General features: G+C 39.4%; 1 protein-coding gene across 7 annotated transcripts in view; it reads left to right on the forward strand.

The window, feature by feature from the left end:
• The window catches only part of ST7 (suppression of tumorigenicity 7), a 240,130-nt gene that overhangs the window by 170,555 nt on the left and 56,439 nt on the right, over positions 1–13,136 (forward strand). For all 7 annotated transcript variants that reach the window (XM_080818523.1, XM_080818526.1, XM_080818525.1 and 4 more), the window contains one exon: positions 11,445–11,559. In XM_080818523.1, the coding sequence (XP_080674649.1) occupies positions 11,445–11,559 (115 nt within the window). The remainder of the gene's footprint in view (positions 1–11,444; positions 11,560–13,136) is intronic.

Here is a 13,136-nt window from a genome sequence, read left to right on the forward strand (position 1 = left end):
GAACAGGAGAGCAATGCCATGTCATCACAGAGGGAAGGATGCGATAAGTCCTGTTTTCTGTTCCTGGGCCTGCTTCCAAGCCATTTGAAATATGCATTAAATTGTTCGATTGTTCATGATCTCCAGGCCAGGGTACAGCCCTATTTGAATCTGTTTAAGATGATGAAGAAAATGTTTCACTCAAACTGTTGCCTGTCAGTTTTGAAGAGGGTACAAATCATTCTTTCCCCCAAAACAGGATGAGGCTGATTTCTTCCCTGCCCTTGTCTCCAGCTTTGCCCTTGCGGAAATTTTACACACACACGATAACATAGATAATATAATGGTGCTGTCAGACCCTTGCTTTTGGAAAGGAAAGTTCTCAGATGTCTTGAAGTGAGGTAAAGAATTGCCACTGACGAGGGTAGAGGTTGAAGAAGAGAGTCTTCTTGAAGACGATTCCTAAATTCTGACCAGGCTTATGCTTGCTTTATCCTTATCTGATTAAGGATCAAATAGAAGAGGGCATTTTATACTGAAAATATTTTTGTTAGCATCTGTATAAACTCAAAGCCTGTCTTGTTCACTAGAAAATCGAAGGAAGATTTTTCTCTTCTGGAAATGAATAGAGTGTAATTTTGATGAGAAAAGTAGATAAGTATTTAGGTAACCTTCCAGCCCTCTGAGTCATTACAGAGCTGCCGTCCGGTGATTTGCATCGTGCCTGTAACTGTTACTTCTCTCCTCGGTTACCGGTGATGCACGTATTTGCATCATGTGCTCAGTTCCACAAAGAACTAGTGAACTGGTGATGTCACTGTCCATACAGGTCAGGTATCGATCGTGCCACTTTTCAATAGATGCAGCTTAATATTTCCCTTTAGATTAGCTCTGAAAATGACATTTTCTTATTAGTCTTGGTCTAAGCCTCTCACGAGTGCATTTTATAGTGGTCTGTGTAAATGGAACTCTCAGGGGTCTCTCAGAACTCTGGTAAACAATTCCTCCTTTCCTTTCATTGCCCTTAGTATCAGTAAAAATCACTGACAAAATCATAGCCATGCAATACAGAATATCTTTTCTATTTTCTACTTATGCCTTTATTTGAAACTATAATTAAATAATGTCAAACTTGCAAATATAACAAAATAGTATCTGCTGTTTGAATATAATACAGGCCAAATTCTATAAACTTTAATTAAGTCAAGCTTGCATTGACCTCAGTAGGAATCTGGTTGAGGATCTCTTTTAATTACCTCTGCCTTAAAATATGTAAGAATTTTCAAGTTGCTTTTCTCACTCCTAGAACGATGCATGGATAGCTAAACTAATAAAATGTTTAAATAGACACAAATCAAACTTGAAAGCTTTAAACTGTTGTTTTCATCCTGTAAGTCAGCTGAGAAAAAGCATACAGAGTGTAGTTCTAAATTATGTCCGTAGAGTATTTCAAATCCAGTGAATTAACTCTCCCTTTTTTTTTTTTCTATTTGAGCTCATAAATGTTAACCTCAGAAGTGCCTCAGATTCTTCCATTGAAATAAACTTGAACTGACAATAGCCAGATGATGTAAAATTGAAACTGAAATTCTATCCTTGGCCCATCCCATGTTCTTCCCCTTAGGTATTAGAAGAATCATAGGAGAGTTAGTGTTTTCACTGTACATGAACTGTAATATTTGGGCAAAGCAGGGCATATAAGTTTCTGACTGCCAGGAGAAAGCAATTACCAGCATGGAGAAGATAGCTGGCAATAAATAAACAGAACTGTGCTAGATAGTGAGTGAGTTTAAAGATTTATTTAGAATGACTTAGCTTATAGAAAACAGGCCTTTATATTTATCATATGCCTTCCTTCAAGTTTCTTAATAGAAAGGCTAATTACACCACCAAGCCATTTTTTGTACAGTATTTTAAAATAAAGAAATTGGAATATACTATATTGCCCAAGTAAAGCCACAAACAAAACTAGTCACTTGTAGCAAAACAAACAGCGCTATGAAAATGGGGTATACCTGGGTAAACATTATGTCAGGATAACAGCTCCCATTTGTCAAGCTCCCATATTGTGTCCTAGTGCCCTGTAAGCTAGGTGTTGTTCTGGTCTTGCAGATGAGAAATATCAGCTCACTTGGCACTAAGAAACTCCATGGTCCCTGGATGGGAACCCCAACCTCTCTGATTCCAAAGGCAGTGGTGGTTTTGACTTCTGTAATGTGCCACCTTTACCATGATGGACCCTTTCCAGCAACCCCACTGCTGTATCCAACACTTTCTTTTTTATTTTGAAAACAATGTTTTCATCCTGTAAGTCAGCTGTGCATTTTATAGTGGTCTGTGTAAATGGACCTCTCAGGGGTCTCTCAGAGCTCTGGTTCTGAGGTTCTAGAGAAGAAGCAAGAGTGAATTTTATGACGGAAGAGTTTTCTTTGAAAGTAGTCTCATCTAAGTCTACCCCCCCAACCCCCACGCTAAAGGTTAGAGAGAGAAGTAACTTTTACCTTATAATCAGTTTAACTCTGAAGCATCCCTCAAGATGAGATGCTGTTCTTCACACCACATCTGTCAGTGGACCTACTTTGGAATTCAGGTGGAGGAGAATTAAGAAGTGGGACTCTAAACTGTGCTTCATCTGAGATTGGATTATTATCTTGATATCATTATAGGATTCAAGTACTGTGTATTAAAATCATCACATTATTTTTTGAGAAAATTCCCTAAATGTTGTTTGGTCAGACGTTGACTTTCTCTTAGATGCTATCAATACTTTAAGGACCTGCAGAGTCGAGGTACCTGGGTGGCTCAGTGGGTTGAGCCTCTGCCTTTGGCTCAGGTCATGATCTCGAGGTCCTGGGATTGAGCCCCGCATCAGCCTCTCTACTCAGCAGGGAGCCTGCCCCTGCTCTCCCTCTGCCTGCCTCTCTGCCTACTTGTGATCTCAGTCTAACTGATGAAAATTGAACTATCCATGACATGAGGAATTACAAGTGAAAAGGACAGCTAATAAACTTCCTATGTTTGAGGAAGCAACTTTAAAATATGTACACGCACACACACACACGTATCACACACACACACATAAAAATAATAAAAAGAGCATCACTGCCCAGAATTAAAGTCATAATAACAGTAGTTAATTAAAAATTCTGTCATCTTTATTCACCTTCTTTTCTGAAAAGCAATAAAATAGTAGCCCCCATGTGACCACCACTCAACAATTTGCTTCCCCTGAGGCACCAGCAACTTTGTTTCTTCAGTTTGTTCTCCATACATTTCTATATTGTACACCCATAAATGATATGGAGGATTATGTACATTTAAATATTAAATTATATACATTTTCTACAGAGTAATTTCTTCACTTAAAATTATTTCATATTTTTCTACATTGAGATATATTAGGCTTAATTCATTCCTTTCGCCTGTTGAATAGCATTTCGTCATACGCATATACCCACTCGATCCATCCATTCCACTGTTTAGGACAGTGCTCCCCATCCTGTGTGACTCTCACAGAATGCAACTGCTCGGAAACCTACATGAGCGGTTTTTAAGGAACAGATTTGGAAGCTGAAGTATTGGGTTATAGAGTTGGCCTTTTTTATTTTCGATTTTATAGCAGTCTGCCAAATCAGCTGTGTGTAAGAGAGGTTTCCAAGTGTAATTTTCCAAATGTAATATCTACATGAAACTCTTCTTATGAAGAACTTTTATTTTTTTTAATTGTATTCCTGTTTACCAGGAGTTCACAGACTGGAGCCTGAAGGCTAGATCTGTCTCCTGCCTGCTTCTGTAAGTAACTGCTTGCTGCTGCCCTCATGCTCCAGTGTCAGCGTTGAGCAGTTGCAAGAGAGACATGCGGCTCACAAAGCCCAAGACATTAACTCTTTGGCTTTTTACAGAAATAATTTGCTCGCCCCTGTCAAAATAGCATTACCTATCAATCTGTTTACTTTTTTGTTTTCTTTTTAAGTAATCTAATATTTAGCCACAGAAACTGATAAATGAGACGATTTTAGAGTGTGATAGAAACAGTGGGGAATGGGGATGTGAGTGGAATGCTGACATTAAATAGAGTGGTAGAGGAAGTCTGAGGGAATGCCATATGAGCTGGGACCCAGGAGATGAGGCATTCATGGCTCAGAGAGGTTAAATAGTTTGTGCAACATCACATGGGAAGTAAGTGGTAGGAGTGAGTCTTAAGCTCAGGAATAACTCCACATTTGGGGCTTTTTCCTCTGTAATGCAGCTGTCTTCTCATATACATGTAAACACAGAAGAAAGTAGGTAGGTAAGTGTAGCAGAGAAGCATAAGCAAAGTGGTTTCGTTCTCCTGGACTTGGCAGGCCAGAGATTGGGGTTCTGATATGTTGAAATTTGGAATCAGTACTGATGACTGGGTTTGAATCATACAGTCCCAGTACTAACCTTGGCTAAATCACTTAAATTTGCAGCCTTCATTGTGTTTTAGTGGGGTGGGGATGGGAGGGAGCTCATCTGTAAACTGAGGAGGGTGTTTGGATGATCTCCACGGGCTCTTCTGGCTCTCACTTTCTTTGCTGCTGTGACTTTAGGAGGTGGCATTTGATCTGGGCTTTGGAGGGTGGGGTGATTTTGGCAGGCTGCCTTGTAAATGACAGGAAAAAGATATTCCAGGTGGTGAGAACAGTTTGAACAAAAACACAGGGGCTAGTAACTGTAGAAAGAATTCTGAGAATGGTGTACCGTGGTCTGATTTGACAAGGCTAGAGTTTAATCCTGTAGAAGACAGGAGAGTCAAGATGCATCTGGCACTGAGCTGAGGGAGGGTCTGAAAATCATACTTATGAGCTAGGGACTATTTCCTTGGAATTATAGGATTGAAAGATCTTGGGTCTTTTTTTGAGCATCTCTGTCCATTGACTGGCCTTTTTCTATCTGAACAGTTCTAGTGATGAAGACTTCTCTAAGTCATCTATTCCATTTTCAGACAGCTCTAAGTATAAAATAATTTTTCATTACATTATGTCATAACATGAGTTCTAATTCTACCTTTTCCAAGGTGTAGATAAAATCATTGGAAGATTTCAAATGGTAGAGGAACACGTTCACGGATATGTAACCCAAGGACCTGAAGTAGGCCTTTTGCAGCATGCATATAATGTGTACTCCAAAGGTAGAGATAACTTTTGAAGGCCTTTAGAAAGCATTCCTTTCATGAAATGTGTTTTGAGCATTTATGTTGAATCAGTCAGTGACCAAGAATCTGGTGTTAAGCCAGAATTCCTATTCTCACACTCTTCCCAAGCTCATGGGGAAGATGGACCAGTAGACCATTGTAACAAGGACTCTGGGATTTTGGGGCGGGAGTACTTAACCTGGCAGGTAAAGAGGCAAGAAATCAAAGGGCAGGTAAGTGTCCCTGGAAGTTGAAGAGCTGTCCAGATTGATCAAGGAGGCAGAAAGAAGAGCACTCCAGGGATGGGGATCATGGAGATAGAAATGTGAATGGATGTGACATATGTAAGGAACTAAAAGCTGTTTTCTGGTGGGAGCACAGTGTGTGGGTAGGGAAGTAGCTAAGAATGAGGCTGGCGTAGCGGACTGAGACTGTCATGAGGGTCTGTGTTGCCGTGCTAAGGATTTTGTATTCTGAATTTGATGAGAAGCCAATATTTTTTTTCCTAGATGTGTGTGTGTGTGTGTGTGTGTGTGTGTGTGTGTGTGTTTATGTATATGTGTATATGTTTATATATATATATTGGGGGGGGGGGTTTGAGAGAGAGAGAAAGTGCAAACGACCATGGGTGGAGGAAGCGGCTGAGGGAAAGAGTCTTAAGCAGACTCCACACCCATCATGGAGCTTGACATGGGGCTCAGTCTCAGGACCTTGAGATCATGACCTGAGCTGAAAACAAGAGTTGCATGCCTAACTGACTGAGCTACCCAGGCACCCCTCCAACATATTTTTTAATAGAGGTATAAATGACATATAATATCTTATTAGTATCAGGTGTATATTATAGTGATTCAATATTTTTATACTGAATGAAATGATTCTCATGCTAAGTTGTTACCCACTGTCATTGTATAAAGTTATTACAATATTATTGACTGTAGTGCCTCTGCTGTACATTACATCCCCATGACTTATTTACTTTATAACTGGAAGTTTGTACCTCTTAATACCCTTCACCTTTTTCTCCCACCCCTCAACCCTTCCCCACTCTGAAAGCCAACAGTTTGTTTCCTACGAGTCTGTTTCTGTTTTGTTTCGTTCGTTCATTTTGTTTTTTAGATTCCACATATAAATGAGATGAAAGGGTATTTGTCCTTCTCTGACTTATTTATTTCACTTAGCATAATATTCTCTTAAGTCCATCCATGTTGTTGGAAGTAGAGTTGCTGGATCATATGGTAGTCCTATTTTTAGTTTTTTTCCATACCGTTTTCTGTAGTGGCCACACCAATATGCATTCCCACCAACAGTACTTAAGGGTTCCCTTTTTTCCCTATCTTCACCAAAATATGTTGTTTCTTTGTCTTTTTGATAATAGCCAATCTGACAGGTGTGAGGTGATATCTCATGGTGGTTTTGATTTACGTTTCCCTTATGATGAGTGATGCTGAGCATCTTTTCATGTGCCTGCTGGCCATCTGTGTGTCTTCTTTGGAAAATTTCTACTCACATTCTCTGCTCATTTTTAAAGTGGGTTACTTATTTTTTCGGTATTAAAAGTCAGTATTTTTTTTGCATTTCTTTATCTACTTTATTATTTTTAAAATTTTAATTACAGTTTGGTTCACATACAATGTTATATTATTTTCAGGTGTACAATATAGTGATTTAGAAATTCTGTACATCACTCAGTGCTCATGATGTTGAGTGTACTCTTAATCCCCTTCACCTATTTCACCCACCCGTCACCCGCCTCCCTTCTGGTAATCATCAGTTTGTCTTCTGTAGCTAAGAGTCTATTTTTGGTTTGTCTCTTTTTCTCTTGGTTCATTTGTTTTGTTTCTTAAATTCCACATATGAGTGAAATCATATGGCATGATATGAAATCATATGATATGAAATCATATGATATGGTATGACTGACTTATTTGACTTAGTATTTATACTTTCTAGATCCATCCATGTTGTTACAAATAACAAGATTTCATTACAGAGAAGTCAATATTCTTAAAAATGGTTTTTCCTCAAAAAAAAAAAAGTTTTTCCTCCCCAATTTATAGAATGTACATACACATTCCTTTCAAAAATTTCAGAACATACGGAAAATATGAAGAAATAGAAATCATCTTTAAGCTCACTAACCATAAATAATCAATGTTAAAACCGTTTGCCATAGTTCTAACCAAATGTGATACTATGCATAGATACAGAAGAAAAGTTATGATCTTATTGCAAAATAGAGTTTGTATCCTGTTTTTTTCTTTTGTAATGTTGTGTGCCAGCATTTCCTAGGCTTTGTTGTTAAAAATTATTTGAGAATTTAACTATTAATGTTGACATATAGTAACCCAAAAGATGACTGTGTCTTTTTACTTGAATGCCTCATAATGGGTTAAATTTTAAGTTGCTTGCATTTTTTCACTCTCTCTTTAAAAGACTTATTTATTCATTTGAGAAGTATGCACAAGCAGTGGGGGAGGGACAGAAAGAGAGGGAGTGAGAATTTTAAGTAGACTGCAGGCTGAGGGGGAAGCCGGAAACGGAGCTTGATCCCATGACCCCAAGATCACAACCTGAGCGGAAATCAAGACTTACTTGGCTGCTTCAACTAACTGAGCTACCCAGGCACCCTGCATTTTTCACTATTATAAATAATGTTGTGATAAACAGCCTTGTTTGTAAATTTGTTTTCACATCTGCCTATTTCCTTGGGGCCGTGTCAGTGGTGCCTCTTAAGCAGGAATGTGATGGACTCAGTTATGTATATCTGAAAAGCTATTCTGACAGTGGTGTGAAAGGTAGATTGGAAAGAGGCAAGCAAAGAAAAGATGCTCTTTGAGCAATTTAGGCCAAATATAATGGTATAAACTAAGTTACTGGCAGCAAGTTCAGAGAAAAGAAGACATGATAAGATTCTTAAGGTGTTTGCTTGTTTGTTGTTTGTTTGTATAACAGAGCTCTCTGGGAACTTGCTGAAAGCTATTAGCATTTTATACCTATTAGTTCAGGGGTTTAGGGACCTCTAAGGTGGCTTTAGTTAATAGGGCAACAAGGGTAACAGGGATCAGTGGCTCTCTTCCCCAAGATAGGAAATACCAAGAGGGAGGAACAAGTTTGAAGGGTTGGCTTGTGGAGGAGGAATTTATGAGACCAGTATTAGATGTGTTAGGTGAAACTGTCCAGGAGATAGTTTACAAAATGATTTAATAGCTTAGGAGAGAGGTCGGAGCAGGATGCGAGGATATGGGAGCCATTGTTACAAAAGTGGTGACTGAGACCCTGGACGCAAGAGCAGTCCTGGGTATCAGGGTGCTTATGAGAAGAGTACTGGACATAAGCAGGGAGGCTACTTACTCCTAAGTAGGAGATGGGGAATCTAGAGAAGGAGTGAGGAACTAATTATAGAGAAATCGGAAGAGAATGGTGTTGAGGAAGCCAAAAGAGACAAGAGTTTCAAGGAAGATGTCATCAAACTGTCAAATGTGGCAGAGGTCAGCAAGGAAAGGACTGGAGGGTATCCATAGGAGAAATTTAAGTCACTGTAAATGTGGGTTGAGCAGATTCCGAGGAGGTGTGGTGTGGAGACCAGATTGCAGCTATGTGGTGAGAAAAGAAGGGAGCCAAGGGAGGCGAGTGCGCATGGCTTGTTTCAAAGAGAGTTTGTTGTGAGGGGCTGGGGAGGGCAAGGTGATAGCTGGAGTGAGATGGGGCAGCAGGAGTTTGCTTTTCCTTGTTTATATTGAAACAAGGAAAGCTAGATTTCTAAATTATTATATGACTTCAGTTAGTTCTCTGACATTTGCTATTTGCCATGTTTAAAATCTTTTTATTTTTTGGATTCTGTATTCTCTCTCCAAGCTTCCAGTGAAAGCACTCCTGCCCACACTGCTCGCATCCTGCTTCAAGGTCTGCTGCAACAGGCCGAGACTCCTGTGTGTGCTCACATAGCCTCAGTGGGTCTTAGTTGGACTCCCCTTTCAGTTCTTAAGCTTCGGCATGCTACTATTTGGAATTACAGTTTCAAAATTTCAGAATATGACTGATATCCTTGAAGTTTGACCTTTACCTGAAGAATTGGTTAAAAATGGTTAATGTTTAAAGGCTACAGTTTAGAGAATGTCTTTATTGTGTTGCCAAATGCTGAATGACAGGGAGCTTTAATTCTAACAAGCTCTAATTAGAAAGAGGGGGAAAAAAATCAAAGGGTGATGTCAACCAGAATCAAAGTAAACCAGAACAAGAAATACTTTTATTGGTTACAGAACATCAACAATGTGTGGTATAGTCTTATTCACTTCCTTTACTAGCAATGAAAATACTGCGGGCTGTCCTAGGGGATTCAGACAGTCTTATTGAACACATAATCATTTTGGTAGGTGTTTTTTGCTGGTAATATGTTGCTCTTTGGGACTGCAGAAAATTATTTATTTTAGACATGTGCTAAATGATTGTCGGCTTTAAAAAACAAGACAATGTGGCAAATGTTTCCAACGTAGGAAGAAGTGGATAGTCAAGGCATTGATTTGGTTTCTTACTTAACAGTGAGTTAGCCTATTTGTGAATATTATTTCTCTCAGCACAATTGCTTTAAATATGGTGACATCCAAAAAGAGTTATCACTTTTTAAGAGGGCATTGTGTTACAATAGGAAACAGTTATCCATATGAAAGATTAAATAAAGGACATATACATCATATGTACATATGATGTACATATACATCAGTGCATATATGCACATGCATATATACCATATATCTATATGATTTTGCTGTATAAAGAACCTGGTTATCTTTCTGTAAGATAGATTTTACTTTGAAATTCTTGGTCCCCATCGCTTCTCGGCCTTTTGGCTAAGATCAAGTGTGAAATTCTTGGTCCTTTCTTCTTCGCTTTCCAGTGAAGTTCAGGATCATGTCTTTTTTTTTTTTTTTTAAGATACTTACTTATTTATTCGAGAGAGAGAAAGAGCAAGCACGCACATACATGAGCGGTGGGAGGGTCAGGGGGAGAAGCAGGCTTCCCACTGAGCAGGGAGCCCGATGCAGGGCTGGATCCTTCTGGGATCATGACGTGAGCTGAAAGCAGACATCAACAGACTGAGCCACACAGGTGCCCCATATTATATCTTTTAATTCCCTTTGGGCCCCTCCTGCTCCTCTTCTTGTCTAGAACCTTTAGACTGTTCCTTTAATCATTCTTTCCTCATTCTAGCCAACTCTCCTTGCTTCTTGACTCTCTTCTGAATCTAATTCAATCTGCCCAAGTTCAGCTTCATCATCTGACATGTTTGCTACTGTCCCTGGGCTGGTGAGCACTGCTAACTAAAACTTGACAAGCTGCCAGTTGTAGCCTCTGTGAATTCATGGTTCCAAATTTGCTAAGTCCTCACAATGGCCTTTGCAATCCTAGATTGTTTCCCAAGGAGTTCTCCTTTTTATGTCTATTCTGTATTTTCACCCCATCTTCAAACTTCCTCCCTGTCACCTATTCCCTCAGTTTCAGAAAATGATCTTGATTCCTGTCTTTTTGAGGCCATCACTCAGTAACTCCCGAACATCCTTTCTACTGCTCTCTATCACTACCTGCTCATTTTCTCAACCCTTATCACTTCTGGTTGTTTTCTTGCCTTTTCTCCATGACTTTGTCACCAGGCTGCTCAAAAGAATGGTGCCTGCTTGCCTCCTTTCCTAGTCTCTGGCTTTCGTCAAACTGCTCTTAACCAAGTTAAACTGTCAACGCCTATGAGATAGTGTTCAGCTTCTACCTAATTTGCCTCTATCATATTTTAACATTACTGAGTGCTACCTCTAAGCATCTTCATCAGTTTTTTTTAAAAGATTTTATTTATTTATTTGACAGAGAGAGATCACAAGTAGGCAGAGAGGCAGGCAGAGAGAGAGAGAGAGAGAGGGAAGCAGGCTCCCCGATGAGCAGAAAGCCTGATGGGGGGCTCGATCCCAGGACCCTGAGATCATGACCTGAGCCGAAGGCAGAGGCTTAACCCATTGAGCCACCCAGGCACCCCTCTTCCTCAGGTTTTATGAAACCCCCTCTCTTTGGATATTCTTCCACATTGGGTTCTCACAAATTCAAAGTTGCTATTTTTCCAAAATAGCAGGAAAAGATTTGAGCATTTAATCCTTTACAAAATAATAATTGGTATGAATGCTTGTAATTCAGTATTTACCTATATTGCTAAAATTGTATTATACTTTTTTATCATATAAATGTATTATAATGCAGTACTTGTTATACTTTTAGAAAGTAAGAAATATATATTAATTATCCTTTATTTCTTCTTTCCTAGTTAATGAAGGAGTTCCCCTTACTGAGCATGTTCAATATCCATGAAAACCTTTTAGAAGCTCTTCTGGAACTACAAGCATATGCTGATGTTCAGGCAGTCTTAGCAAAGTATGATGGTAAGTTCTTGGGTATTTTTATCTACTTGAGTATTTTTCTTTTGATGTATTTCAGCAATTAGATCAGAAAGATCATTTCAGATAGTATAGGACTTTAATAACTACCCACTTACAGAATTTTTACCTCCAGTTTTAGGATGGTATTTTATAAAATCATAGGGTTTTGTGGTTGGTCAGTGGGGGCCAGAGATGTCCCATGGCCTATGCCACATGCCTCTCCTTCCCTCCCCGTGAGTTCCCCTTCTACTCTTCCTGTCAGCAAGAGTTAGGCATGCTCTGCTTTATTGCCTACATGGTCAGAAGTCATTCAGAAGCTCTGCAGGCAGCACTATCCTGTGGGGACCGCCCTGGCTGTTAGAGCTCCTGCTGTGACTCCACAATGGACGACTGTGACCACTACTGGCTGGTCATGTTGATCCTTTGAAGCAATATAGAACAGCTAGTAGCCCTTACTACAGCCCTGTGACAGACAGTTCAGTAAATATTTAAAGATAAAAGAATGTGCCCTTCATCCCAGGTCTTCTCCTCATTAGCAGAATACCTTCCATTTCTGCACCTGAAGGGCTTTGAAGTCCCTTCGCCATTCAGGTTACTTACCCATGAGCGTATTTCATTTTGCCTGTTCTTAATAAACCAGAAAAATAAACTGATGCATCTTAGAGTTTTCAAAACTCTTGTGTGGTATTGCCTTTGTCTGTGAATTAATTATTTGATTAATTGCCGAAGAGTTATCCCCAGAATTCCCTGCTGTGACCTAGCTCCTGGAATCTGCAGAATATTATATTATTCTACCTTATTTCATTTGTTTGCTTCTAAAATGGGAGCGATTACTTTTATCACATGCTCATTTTTTTGCTTTGTAAGGTATTCCTTCTTTAGTAAGCATCTTCAGTACGTTTAAAGAACTGTTCAGGTCAAAATTTCCAGGAATTCCTCAAACTAATAGAATGAACTATTTTATTTTATTTTAAAGATTTTATTTATTTATTTGACAGAGAAAGATCACAAGTAGGCAGAGAGGCAGACAGAGAGAGAGAGAGAGAGAGAGAGAAGCAGGCTCCTTGCTGAGCAAAGAGCCGGATGTGGGGCTCGATTCCAGGACCTTGAGATCATGACCTGAGCTGAAGGCAGCGGCTTAACCCACTGAGCCACCCAGGCACCCCTGAACTATTTTATTTTAATGCACAGTTCTTCACAAGGAATCTCTGAAGCAGGTTGGAGTTGTTCTCCAACTATAGTTGGAGAAGCTGAGGCATTGGGAGACTTGGTTTGGTTTTGTTTTATTGTTAATTCTTGCTCAAATCGGTGGAAACTACAAGCCCTCAGCCAGTGATGCCATTACTTGGCCTGTGCAAACATAAGCACCCTGTGTAACAAGATATATGCTACCTAGTATGGAACTGATTTTAGAAAGAGAGAAAAGTATTTGTGGTGTACTTTGTAGTAAACAAAATGAAGACGGTTTGGCCTTCATGTCAGCTCACTTTTGTTCTCTGTTTATTTGCTGGAATCTCGTTATTTGGCTGACCTTGGGAATCTAAGCCATAGACTACCTTCTAAGCAAAATGCTCATACAC

This window comes from Martes martes, assembly GCF_963455335.1.
Source record: "Martes martes genome assembly, chromosome: 11".
Lineage (NCBI taxonomy): Eukaryota > Metazoa > Chordata > Mammalia > Carnivora > Mustelidae > Martes > Martes martes.